Source organism: Mus musculus, chromosome 10 (genome assembly GCF_000001635.26).
Source record: "Mus musculus strain C57BL/6J chromosome 10, GRCm38.p6 C57BL/6J".
In the NCBI taxonomy this organism is placed as follows: Eukaryota; Metazoa; Chordata; class Mammalia; order Rodentia; family Muridae; genus Mus; species Mus musculus.
The window spans coordinates 3915969-3930038 of record NC_000076.6 but is presented as its reverse complement, the minus strand read 5'-3'; the positions used below and the strand labels follow the sequence as shown (position 1 = coordinate 3930038).

Genomic DNA, 14070 nt, shown 5'->3' with positions numbered 1-14070 from the left:
ACAAATCTTGAAATCATTTAAGTCCAATAAACACTTGCTGGGTCCCAGTGAATATGAAGACAACCAGGAAGAGGATGAAAATAAAGTTTCTGCCCCAAGGTGCTTATGACCATCTTGTGGGTGTGCATGCATCAGGAAAATATAGGTAGGTTATAGTTAAACATCACTCAGTAAGAATATGTTGGAATTTGTATGGGAGATCAGGAGGCTGCTACATACTCTTAAGCCTTACATATGTACCTTTCCTTGACCATGGTCATTCTTGCCCTTCTTACAGCATAGTCACTGGGCCTGCCTTGAGAATGAATCCAGGCTGTATTTCTTCCAAGTAGCCTTCCTGGAGCTCGTGAGTTGAGCCAACTCTTTCTATGGTGGATTTGTGAACATCCACCATACCCAGCATCTATCTGTCTGGGAGCACTGACCAAATGATACTGATGCTTTCTGTTTATCTGTCTGGATCATGGTAGTCAGGACAGGGCCATAACATCTATGGCCATAATGTGTCAGGGCCTGACAGATAATATCTATTGACTTGAGAACAAAGTCTATTCACTGGCATGCATTGTTTCTTACCTTATTTCACCTATTAAGGAGGAAATCAGACAGGTGCTATACACTGGATCAAAAGAGGAAGAAAGAGAGCACACTGAGGTGTGCTCAAGAAGGATGACATGAATTTTACAAAGAGACAGGAAGCTGCCCTTTTCCTTCTGAGGACTGGGGGAAGGGAAGAAATGAATTGTTGAGTCAATCATGATGATGCAAGACTGGGCCGAGAAGAGCTGGAGGTCAGCTTAGGCTAAAACGCAAGACCGCCCGGAAGAAAGGAAGAAAGGAAGAAAGGAAGAAAGGAAGAAAGGAAGAAAGAAAGAAAGGAAGGAAGAAAGAAAGAAAGAGGGAGGGAGGGAGGGAGGGAAGGAAGGAAGGAAGGAAGGAAGGAAGGAAGGAAGGAAGGAGTGAGTCAGGGTAGGAAGGGGAAGAGGGAAGGAAGAAAAAAGAAGAGGCAAAGGAAAAGGAAGGAAGGGATAAAGAAGGAAGGAAGGAAGGAAGGAAGGAAAGAAAGAAAGAAAGAAAGAAAGAAAGGAAGGAAGGAAGAAAGGAAGAAAGGAAGGAAGGAAGGAAGGAAGGAGTGAGTCAGGGTAGGAAGGGGAAGAGAGGGAAGGAAGAAAAAAGAAGAGGCAAAGGAAGAGAAAAGGAAGGAAGGGGTAAAGAAGGAAGGAAGGAAGGAAGGAAGGAGGAAGGAAGGAAGGAAGGAAGGAAGGAAGGAAGGAAGGAAGGAAAGAAAGAAAGAAAGAAAGAAAGAAAGAAAGAAAGGAAGGAAGGAAGGAAGGAGTGAGTCAGGGTAGGAAGGGGAAGAGAGGGAAGGAAGAAAAAAAGAAGAGGCAAAGGAAGAGAAAAGGAAGGAAGGGATAAAGAAGGAAGGAAGGAAGGAAGGAAGGAAGGAAGGGAAGGAAGGTGTTGAAGGAAGAAGGGGCAAGAGGGGGAGGAAAGGAGAGGAAGAATAAATAGGAAGGAAGAACAAAGGCTAACCCATCACCCTAGTTCATTTACAGCAAGAACCGTTTGTACTTCTCTCAGTTATATAAAATTGGCAAAGATGGAAAACATTGTATACACTCTCAGGGAAAAGTGCAGGGACCCTGCTGAATGACAGAGTGGGATGAATAAACCAGAAAACAGGCGGTGACACCCACTAACCAATCTGGTTTTTCTCTCTCTCTTTCTGATTGTCTATACTGCCAAAGGAAGAAATATATCCACAGAAGGTGTAGGCGAGAGTTAGGGTTTCAAACTTCTGATTGGGCAACAGTCAGAATGAGTGACTCAAGCCGAAGAGTAACTGGATCTTACAAAAACTGACCAAGAGCCACAGGGTATTTGCTGGAAATCCACATTTCCCAACTTCTTAAACTGTTTCATGCAGGATTCACAGGTAACTCTAGGACAATTATTTCTGGTGTTGCTAGCTTTAATTTTTAATCCTGGTCTCTATTTAGAATCTTCTCTGTTAAACTCAAGTAGTACTAAGTCTATATATGTGTGTGTATATACCTATACATACATATATACATATATATTCATTGTGGAAATTATTTTAAGCATATATAGAATTATTATTTTAAGCATATATAAAATTGGAGAGGATGGTATGGTAACTTTTCAGGTAGTCACCATCCATCCTGATAACCATTACCTCAGGATTTAGATCCTACCTATTCCTCTTGTCCCCAATACCATTACTCTGAAGCAAATTCTAGACAACATATAAATATTTACTGCATGTCTCTAAGCATTTCAAAAGATTTATTTTTTATGTGTATGGGTGTTTTGTCGGCAAGGATTTTACATGCTACATGTGAGCATGGTGTCCTTTGGGCCCAGAAGTAGGCCTTAGATCCCTTGGGACAATATTTACAGGTGTTTGTGAGGCAGTCCACTGGAAGAGCAGCCAGACCTTTTAACCCCTGTCCCATCTCTCTAGGGCCCTATCACTAAGCATTTCAATCAATAGGCATCACAATGTTCTGATCATACTTAAAAGAATTCTATGATAAAAAGTTTGCCAGTAACTACTGACATTCCCTTCCTTTCCTGACTTCTTCTTCTATGTTTCATTGTTTGATTTGAAGCCCAAAGAAGTTTCATACAAAGCAAAGGCGATTGATTAGCTGTGTGATTGTTTGCTTGCTTGCTTTCTAGAACTGGATGGAGTCTTAGCATCCCAGGCAAATCCTCTGCCCTCCATTGATCTTTTCATCCTCTTCACCATTTCTCCCTTTGCGATTTAGTTGTTGGAGAAACCAGACCATTCATTCTGACCACATGGTCAAAGTCTCTGGGTTCCTGGTGACACACAACGGTCCCCTTTCTGCGCTCTGTCCACTGTACTCCCGAGGGTCAACAGAGGTTTGCTTAGGTTGAGGTTTTATAATTTGGCAGGATGCACCATAGGGTTGCCCCATGCTCCCATCAGGAGCTGCAACATCTGATGTCTTTTTTGTGATGGTAACAGGTGCTGGTGATTACTGCACAGGTCTATCAGAGGCTATATATAATGGTGATATTTCTATTTTGGTTATTCCTTCTTTATTCATTATTCTCAGAATAATGTGTTGGTTTCCTAATAGCCCATAAAGGGCCTGTCTGATTTTAATGCCACTATAAATTCATAAATAGAAACATTTATTTCATATGCTTAAGTTGTTTTCAATTAACTGTCTTTATTGGTTGTGCTAGTCAGGGTTCTTTAGAGGAACAGAATTTATATAAGGAATCTATCTATCTATCTATCTATCTATCTATCTATCTATCTATCTATCTATCTATCTATCTATCCATCCATCCATCCATCCATCCACCCACCCACCCATCCATCCTTCTATCTATCTATCTATCTATCTATCTATCTATCTATCTATCTATCTATCTATCTTTCTTTCTTTCTTTCTATCTATCTATCTATCTATCTATCTATCTATCTATCTATCTATCTATCTATCTATCTATCCATCCATCTATTATCTATCATCTGTCTGTCTGTCTATCTATCTATCCATCTATTATCTATCATCTACCTGTCTGTCTGTCTGTCTGTCTATCTATCTATCTATCTATCTATCTATCTATCTATCTATCATCTATTTATCCATCCATCCATCCTACCTATCTACACACTTACCTATTAAAAGGTGATTTATTAAAATGGTTTACAGGCTTAAGTCTAGCTGGTCCAACAGTGGCTGTCTGAACATCAACAGAAGGTCTGAGAATGTAGTAGTTATTTGGCCCATGAGGCTGGATGTCTTAACTGGTCTTAGGCATACTCTAGAATCCCAAAGAAGTAGGTTCTAATGCCAGCGAAGGAATAGACTTGTCCCAGAGTGAGAGCAGGCAGGCAAAGAGAGCAAGTTTCCTTCTTCCATATTTTTTACATAGGCTGCTAGACAAAGATGTAGCCCGGATTAAAGGTGGATCTTCACACTTCAAAAGATCTGGATTAAAACAGAGTCTTCTCAGCTCAAATGATTTAACTAAGGGGGAAATCCCTCTTCTCTTCTCATACCGGCCTCTTTATGCCTGTGACATGACTGGTCATCTCCAGAAGCTTCATGTGTTATGTGTGATAAGACATTCCTTACCATCTTATGTATTTCCAACCACCCACACCCATGCTTCCCAGAGTCCTGATCCTCAGTTGGAAGCAATATTTGTAGACCAGTCTGGGATGTCTTGCTACTAGGGTTGCTCTAGCTACTGGCTTAATCATTGTTTTTAGGGCTTTTCAATGGATAAAGTTAGAAATATTGCTTTTCTAAGAGTTGTTTTGTTTTGTTTTTTTTTTTCAAGACAAGGTTTCTCAGTGAAACCTGGATGTCCTGGACTCAGTTTGCAGACCAGGCTAGCCTTGAACTCACAGAAATCCACCTCCTCTGCCTTCCAAGAGCTGGAATTAAAGGTATGTGCCACTATGCCAGGCTTTTCTAAGTGATTTTAAAGGAGGCTCGGTCCATACTAATACATACTGATACAATAAAAAAACTCATAATGCTTAAAATCTAAATCTTTGAGAATGAGCATGACACAACAAGTAGGTGACCTTAACCTGAACTCATACAATGAGTAGCACAAGACTCCGCTGCACTGAGAACACAGCACAGAATCCCTTCAGCCTAGGCACCATGGAAGCTTTCCTGAGTCCACACCTGCACCTCTTCCTCAAGATACTGTATTATATATATGAAAAGTTCCAAAATCTAAAAGCATCTGACATATTTCTGGTTCTCAGCATTTAGAATCAGGGTAACATGGGATAAAGGTGACCAGCATTTGGACCATGGGGTTTAATTAGCCTGGAGCATTTCTACTTCTATATCTTACTTCTCCTGGCAATTTCACTTCTCAAGGGCACCGACATCAGTGTACATGCACTATACCATAGTGCACACTATAATTTTCATAGGAGAAGAACAGAAATGTCACCATAGATATGTGTTAACTGCATTTGGCCACCATGTGCTTTCCAAATCAATTAGAATGTCCATTGCATGGCTGCCTACTAACTGTATGAACATTCTTTTGTGTCTGTTTCATATTTCTCTTGGTATAGAGAGCCTGTTTTAGAAAGCCATACTTTGGGTTTTTGAGTTATATAGATGCAGAGCTGGTTTTACAAGTAAATCCATGTTCAGAGAAGTTAACTCTTTCTGTTCCATTCTGGGTAATCCCTTCCTTTTCTCAGTTTGTTGTTTGTTGAAATAAGAATCTCATGAGTACTTTCTCTGGCTCCTCCATTGGGGACCTTATGCTCCGTCCAATAGATGACCGTGAACATCCACTTCTGTATTTGCCAGGCACTGGTAGAGCTTCTCAGGAGACAGTTATGTCAAGATCCTGTCAGCAAAATCTTGTTGGCATCTGCAATAGTGTCTGGGTTTGGTGGTTGTTTATGGGATGAATGCCCAGGTATGAAGTCTCTGGATGGTCATTCCTTCAGTCTCTGCTCCGAACTTTGTCTCTGTAACTCCTTCCGTAGGCATTTTGTTCCCTTTTCCAAGAAGGATCGAAGTATCCACACTTTGGTCTTCCTTCTTCTCGAGTTTCATGTGTTTTGCAAATTGTATCTTGGGTATTCTGAGCTTCTGGGCTAATATCCACTTATCAGTGGGTGTATATCATGTGTGTTCTTTTGTGATTGAGTTACCTCACTCAGGATGATATCCTCCAGATACATCCTTTTGTCTACGAATTTCATAAATTCATTGTTTTTAATAGCTGAGTAGTACTCCATTGTGTAAATGTACCACATTTTCTGTATCCATTCCTCTGTTGAGGGACATCTGGGTTCTTTCCAGCTCCTGGCTATTATAAATAAGGTTGTTGTGAACATAGTAGAACATGTGTCCTTATTACAAGTTGGACCCAAGGAGCTGAAGGGGTTTGTGGTCCTATAGGAGGAACAACAATATGAACTAACCAGTACCCCCAGAGCTCCCTGAGACTAAACCACCAATCAAAGAAAACACATGGTGGGACTCATGGCTCTAGCTGCATATGTAGCAGAGCATGGCCTAGTCGGTCATCAATGGGAGGAGAAGCCCTTGGTCCGGTGAAGGTTCTATGCCCTAGTATAGGGGAAGGCCAGGCCCAGGAAGCAGGAGTGGGTGGGTTAGGGAGCAGGGGGAGAGGGGATAGGGGATAGGGGACTGGGGATTTTTGGAGGGGAAACTAGGAAAGGGGATAATATTTGAAATGTAAATAAAGAAAATATCTAATAAAAAAACTAAAAACTAAAAATAAAAAATAAAAAAAGTCTTATGAGCCCAGAATTGGCCTCCAGTTTGCTATGTGGCTGAGGAGGACCTTGAACTGCTGATCCTCTGGGGATTTCAGCTTCAAGCTACCACATCCAGTTCCTTCCTCTTATGTTTTAATCTTATTTGTTATACTGTTTTTAAACACAGACATCCCTTTATCAGATAAGCAAATCACACGGTAGGATTGAACTTGAGTGAACTCCACTGAAAGGCTTATGAAAACAAATTTCTGGATGGAGCACCATCCAGGTTTTAGTTAGGGAACATGGAGTTTTCAGTTAGGGACCATGCTTTGAGACACTTGTGCTCTGCATACTTAACTGCCTGTCCCCCACCCCCAACAGTCTATGGAGGCATTCCTTACTGGCTTACATTGCTCCACAGTACTTCATTATTTGGTTGAATATACAAAAGATTATTCAAGCAGCTTTTTGTTTAGGTTGTCTCTAGTCTTTGGAGGACCCATTATTACTGCCAAGTATCATATTAGACTGACTGAAATTCTGTCAGTTTATCCTATGGGTACCTTTCTGGAAGAAGGATTGGTGGGTGAAATTCCAATTTCTAAAAACTAGATTTGCATAGATTCTTCTTCATAGCTTCTGGGCCAATTTGAATCTGTTCCCTTGTAGCCTAAACAGCATTTTAAACACAGCAAATTTTGCAGTATAATACTTCACAAGTTCTAAATCAGTTGTCAACTTCTAAGCATTGGAGAATATAAATAGCTTGATTTTTTTTTTTTTTTTTTTTGCTTTTCCTGTAAAAGTATAGATACCATGGACCTACAAGTCATATGGCAAACACCTATACCACTGTACCCTCTAAATGGCTTCTCCACATGGAGTGTGGTGTTTTGAATATGCTTGACCCAGGGAGTGGCAGTATAAGGAGGTATGGCCTTGTTCGAGTGGGTGTGGCTTTGTTGGAGGAAGTGTGTCACTTTGAGACCCTCCTCCTGGTTGACTAGAAGACTGTCTTCTCCTTCCGACTGCCCTTCTTCCAGAAAGCTACCCAAAGGATAAACTGACAGAATTTCAGTCAGTCTGATATGATACTTGGTAGAACTCTTGGCTCCTCTAGCACCATGTCTGCGTACATGCTGAAATGTTTTCTTTCATGATGATAATGAACTGAACCTCTAAAAGCCAGCTCCAACTAAATGTTGTTCTTTATAAGAGTTGCCTTGGTCATAGTATCTCTTTATAGCAATGGAAACCCTAAGACATTAAGTTAGACATTTATTGGCTGTGCAGCACATCCCTGGCTCCAGGGATAAGAAAAGCAAAGAGATTTGCCTAGGTCCTTCAGCAAGTGTACAGAAGACAGGAGCTTTTCAGCAGTCCTCAGTAACTCAGAGTGTCTGGTCTTTTCTCACTCTGGGATAGAAGAATATCCAGCTACCTTTCCTCACACACGGAGACATTTAGGATCACAGGACATGCCACATTGAAAAAAAAAATGGCCTTCATGAAGATACATTTCATATAGTCATATAGTCAACCTATATATACAGCCTGAAGTGGGCTGATGCAGACCTTGTTGCCACTGAGGTGGGGCCACCTGTGGTGCAGCTTTCCCACTTGGCTGGCTTCTTTTGAAGTGAGAATTGACCAAGTGCTGACAGCATGGCGACAAAGCACCAAGGATGGACTGGTGGTGGGGGGGTGTTGGAGGGTGGGCCTTCCCCCTTATAAGCACAGTCTCTTAATAAACTCGCGGGACTTGATCAGAAAAAATTTGTCTTGGCTTCATTCTTTTCTTGATGTCCAGTCTCTCCCTCTTTCAGCCCCAGCCTGCCTTCCAGGAATACCCGGTTCGTGTAGCCCGCAGGCCGCCTCCTACTACATATATACTAGACCCAATTTTGTCACAGTTGATCCTGTTCCTGTTCTAGAGATTTCTCCATCACTAGCATATCCTTAATAGAGGATTAAATGCAGATTTGACCTTAGATGTTCCAGGATCAGCACACCTCGCAAGCAATGGTTTTATTACAGCAGCAACAACAACCCAATAGCCCCTAGGCCTGTTAATGCTTAAATGTCATTAGTCATTGTATGATGCTAGTCCAAATCCTTTTAAAGATGCAGTTATAGGAATATATTATACAAATTAGAAAAAGCAGGTACAGCTTTCTAGTTATTCAGCTTTTTCAGATTCTAATTAGAGAGGATGCAGAAATGAGGGAATTATGCAAAAACCCAAGCTATAAGATACAGCACTGCCAATCAGAGCACACAGGACACCTAATGGCGGCTGAATGGGTGACAGGGAAAAGAAGTCTGTGGGATTTCAGTGCTTTTCTGCCACAAATCTCCCTCTCCCTTATAGTCTTTGACTTCAAAGATGTTTTCCTGGACTCACTACATATGTAGCACATGGGGCCAGTCACTTGACATACGTTTTCAACACTAGTGACTTCTTGATGATAATTCCAATATGTGGCGTGCGTGTGTTCTCTGTGTACATACACGTATTTATATGTAGCGAGTGTTTGCCGCATCTTTCTGTGTATATGTGTTCATTCTCCTCAGCTATGAAGGAAGGGAAGCAAGCCCTCAGGGGAGGCGACGGGGCACTGAGGGAGAAGAGGCTAAGGGGAAATCATTCAGTCTCTCCTGCACGTTGCCCAGAGTAAGCTCTAGTGACGGTCCAATGAGGGATGAGCATGATGGTGGCTAAGAGGCAATCCGAGGACAGACTCAGGCCTTTCAAGATGCGTCCAGAACCCTGATTATAGATCAGTATACGTGGGGCATCAGGCCCAGTAGTGGAGGCTTCGCTCTGTTCCTCAAGCCATCCGGAAGCAGTCAGGAAGACGAAACTGTTTTCTTTCTCTGGTTAGGGACTTCCTTAGCCTACACGTACTACAAAAGTAACCCAGGTCAAAGATGACTCTCAGTGTGGGAGCCCCAGTGATTCAGATAAGAGCAAAAATCGACTGCCAGCTCTATGTCTTCTGCTAATGACATCGCAATTAAAGCAATTTTCCATTCCTCTCAAAGCAGAGCAGCTGGTGGCGGTTCAGCAAAACATAACCTCGTGTAAATGTCAGGGTGCTGAGTGAGAGGCGGGCAGTGCAGAGGCTGGCACTCCCTCCCGACTCTGGCTCCCATGTGAAAGTGCCGAGTACTGAAGTCGGTCTTCTAATTAAGCTTGGCAATATTACAATGAAAAATGAGATTTGAGAGTTGGCAGGGAGGCACATAAACAAACATTTATGTGAATAATTAAGCCAGAGTTAAGTGAACACTGGAGACTCTTTAATCAGCCTGTGATTGCAGTTAGTAGTAAAAGCTGAAAGTTTTCTGAAATGTCAGTGTTGCGCATGTACAGTAGTTATTTTAACATACCTTCCTTGAAAGGCTCAGCCTATCTCTTTGTTTTTACACCATTTTTCCTGTTTTTGTTTTCTTTGTCTTCTAAAAATTCCTCCCTATAAAAGAATCCATTACAAAGACGGCAGCAGTGAATCATGTCTGCACCGATGTCTTAAATGGGAACGCACACAACGCTGTAAAGACAGGAGGAGTTATACACAGACCTGCCGATTAGCTTTTAGTGATTTCCATCAAACCTAAGGAGCTATTAGGTTTGACTTCCCAGCCACGTGGATGGGTCTGCAGCCATCAGAACTAACCCTATGGAGCCACATCTTAGTTCACCTTGGCCTTCAGGGCTCTAAATGAGGCGCCAATTGATAGTAGGTTCCAAAGCATTGCTATGAACTCTGCCTCAACCTGGTCCACTTCAGGCCTTCATACATCCTCAGAAATCACATGAGGTTCTTCTGCAAGATGAGTTCCTCTAGCTCAAGCTTTTCCAGAGCTCCGAAGGAAAACTTGAATGAGACAGGAGGTTGTGTGCGTACACCAGGCAGCATCTTATGGGCTGCCCAGTATATTGCAGAGTGTCAGACTTCCAAGTTCAGAGCATGAACTTGCTTCATGCCAAGCTCATGTCTTGTACTTTTTTAAAAGCCACCAATGACAGATAAGGAAAGTATAGGAAATTCAGGGCATTTTTAAGCTGCAGGAAGTTGGCCTTACTGCTCTTTACTCCTTGAAGGGTAACAGCAGTGATACTGGTACCACACATATCACACACAAAACATGTAGTTTCTTTTGTGTGTGTGTGTTTGAATGGATTTAGAGGTATGTTATATGGATCTTTTTTTTTTTTTTTTTACATTCTCTACTCTGGATTCTCTCCTCTCAAACTTTAAATCTTTCCAAAAAAAGATAAATAACATTACCCAATCACTATACACAATCTGGGTATACTAGAGCTAATCTCTCTCTCTCTCTCTCCTATAACAGTGTGTGTGTTGTGTGTGTGTGTGAGCACACACACAACACACACACTCCCCTATGAAAACAAAAACAAAAAGTGCATGATTTGTTGGCTAGCTTAATTCAATGTAGAACAACATTTATTCTAACTTTAAAATGAAAATAAATTGCACTCTCTGTCTGCCTTGGTTGGCCCTAAAAAGATGAATTTTTCTGCTTACCTTGGACACAAAACATTCTGCTATGGCCACAGGATCGTTTTCACAGTTTTCCAGATCTTGAAGAAGTTCACTAATAAAACAAAACACATAGAGAGGAAGTATTAGGCTGTTATCTTTAGGACATTTTATGGAACTTAAAATTGACCTTTCCAATGGCATTTACAAGGAATTAGGCAATAGGGTCACAGGTCTACTGCCACTCTGACCAAGGCTTAGATAAGAGTTTTCAAGGTCATGGGTGGAACAGGAGTTTAGACACAGAGTTTAGGCTACCAGAGATAGGTATCCTGGACATCTGTCATCAGTTGTCAGAATGTTCACGCACATCCATCCATCGAAGAAGTGCTTAGGTACTCATGCAGTCTAAGGCACACAGCACATACACCCACCCACACCCACACCCATCAACAAGCAAAGTGAGCTATGTTGCCTGTCTCAATGAATTACTGATGCATTTGAAAAATAAGATGCTCAACTCATACTAATGAAATTATCAACAGAGGAAGTGCTCATAGGAAAGACTGTTCAAAGGACAGATATACCAAGAGAGGAGCTATCTCTGCTCAAATGGAAACTCATTAAGTTCTGGTGGCAGGATCATTGTATTGTATGGCTATCTGTTTAACCATTTAATCTCCCAGTGTTACACAAAACTCTGAATGTGGAATTGCTTGCTTATTAGATATTATTGGCCAAGTGACTCATTACCAAGTCACATTCCTTATACATTATAATAATGTGTAGTTTAATATCAGTCAGGTGGTTATTTTTAGATGCTATGTGCTATATATTTAGTAACAGTTTAGAGACAAACAGTTCTACAGGAATTAGAATAAAGCAGTTCCTTGCTTTGTGCTTCACATTCTTGATGGCCTCTGCTGAGAAGGATTCACTGTTTCCGAGTCTGCTGCTGCTGGGTTGTCGTTTTCCCAGTTTTAGCTGTTGTTTCTTTCATTTGATGAAACTCTCACCTGTAATCTTCTTAGCCAGTTGTATTCTGCAGTCTGACAAAGGGGAATACCATAGAAATGGCGTTCCTATTCTGCAGTCTGACAACGAGCGTAATATGGAAATGGCGTTCCTAGTTTAGCTTCAGCAGGAACCAGGATTCCTTTCCCTTTCGTGTAGATCCGTGGTGTCCCTGGACTTAAAATCATCTCCCCCAGGGCTGATGATTTGTTTTCATATTATTAGTTATGAGATTAATAAAATCATTTACCTCTATGCAGATGGGTGGAAGAAAACAAACCATGGTTGAAGAAAAGGGAGACCTGTTACTTCTTCATACAGTTCTATAACCGTGTCATTTGAAAAAAAAAAAAGACACAAAAATGTTCTCCTTTCCACATGTTTCTCTGACTACCCTGCTAATTCATTGCTAAACGGTGTGTGTAACTTAGGGCAAGCAAACATTTTCTCTGATGGCACCATTCTTAGGGGTATGCTGTTGGGGCCTTCTGTTCTGGAGCCTGTGGTCTGCTCTTCGGCCAACACAGACCATTCTCTCACAGTTCTGCAACTCTCTTGGTAATCTACCACCCTGGTTTGCCTCCTGTGTTGGCTGTCTTACTTCCTACCATTTCTCACAGATTCTCTCCTTTGAGAGAAGGCAGTTTCTGGTAGCTTCCTAAGTGAGGGTGGCCAGACGCCAGTGTTCAGAGTCTTCCTCTTCAGGAAATGTCCTCTTTCAGCTGGCCTGGTAATACCATGGGACACAGGACCCTGGCCTGGAGTGATTTTCTGAGGATGTTCACGGAGCCCAGTGAATTAAAATTCTGCTGTTGAGAATTTAGTACCACTTTTCTCTCCAGTTGATCCTCTATGTGATTTCTTATTATTCTGTAAGGTTTTTAGGACTTTGTCTTTGCTAACATAATTCTGAGGCTCTGTGCAGGTCAGCTTTGGGTCTGGTCTCTGATCATGTACACAGCCAGTCTGGATTTGATCTGATTGTGTACACAGCCAGTCTGGATTTGATCTGATTGTGTACACAGCCAGTCTGGATTTGACCTTGAGCTTTAGCATCAAAGGTTCCTTTCTTCAGGACACCCATAGGACATTAATTCATAAAAATGCTGTTTTCCACTCCATCTTCCATTCAGAATACAGCGAGCTTTGCCAGAGACTGTGTGACTGGCTTGCCTCACAGAAAGCAGGAGTAGACACATGGGGATGCAGGTGTGTGCTACAGCGTTAAACAGCAAGGAGAGCTTCAAAAATGGAAAATGGTTCCCAAACAAAACCTAAAAGCATAAAGGCATAAAATCATCTGCCAAAACGTGTGGGTTTATGATTATTTTATTATAATATAAATCGATACTTTAGTCATTTCTGCGCTTTAGTTCCTAACATGATAAATAAAACACAATAGAATACAGGCAAATATGCTTGTGGATCTTACCCACCTACAGGAATGCAAGGGATCCTGGGAGCAGAGAGCAAGGCCTACTGTTTTGGAATCAGGTGGAATCATTCTGCTGGGGGCTGGCAGAGGTTCCATTACTCACAATTTAGATCTGCTGGTCTGCTTTTCTAATTTGTCTCATTTTCTCCTCTTCTTTTCTTCAACTTGTTGCTGGCTGTCTGTTCCTAGGAGATCTTAACTTAATTTCTCATCGATTGACACCTTTAAAATTTTCTACCACTATACTCTTGAGTTTGAAGGGTTTGGGGTCATTTTTGTTTGAGCCTGCTCTTTGGATGTGTCTTTATGCTTCTTCTGTTCTTATCTCACATGCACGGAATATTCTGTTAGGTAGTACAAGGATAGGATGATGGTGGGGATGGTGCTGATGGGGATGGTGCTGATGGCAGCAGTGATGGTGATGCTTTCTGGCTGTTCTTTGTCTCGTGTTGAGTTCTTGTTCCTCTGCATGATGCTAATGTCATCTGGAGGAATGAGAAAATGCTTCTACAAGAACGGGCTGTAGGCAAGCTTGTTGGGCATTTTCTTTTTTCTTTATTCTTATTTTTATTTAATATTTTAAAATTAGGTATTATCTTCATTTACATTTCAAATGCTATCCCCAAAGTCCCCCATACCCTCCCCTCTCCAGTCCCCTACCCATCCACTCCCACTTCTTGGCCCTGGCATTCCCCTGTACTGGGCCATATAAAGTTTGCAAGACCAAGGGGCCTCTCTTCCCAGTGATGGCCGACTAGGCCATCTTCTGATACATATGCAGCTAGAGACACGAGCTCCGGGGGGTACTGGTTAGTTCATATTGTTGTTCCACC

The 14070-nt window shown here is 41.7% G+C and overlaps 1 protein-coding gene across 7 annotated transcripts in view; it reads right to left on the bottom strand.

The window, feature by feature from the left end:
• Plekhg1 (pleckstrin homology domain containing, family G (with RhoGef domain) member 1) overlaps positions 1–14070 on the bottom strand; it is a 227053-nt gene that overhangs the window by 37265 nt on the left and 175718 nt on the right. For all 7 annotated transcript variants that reach the window (XM_011243078.1, NM_001159942.1, XM_011243077.1 and 4 more), the window contains one exon: positions 10834–10903. In XM_011243078.1, coding sequence (XP_011241380.1) covers positions 10834–10903 — 70 coding nt within the window. The remainder of the gene's footprint in view (positions 1–10833; positions 10904–14070) is intronic.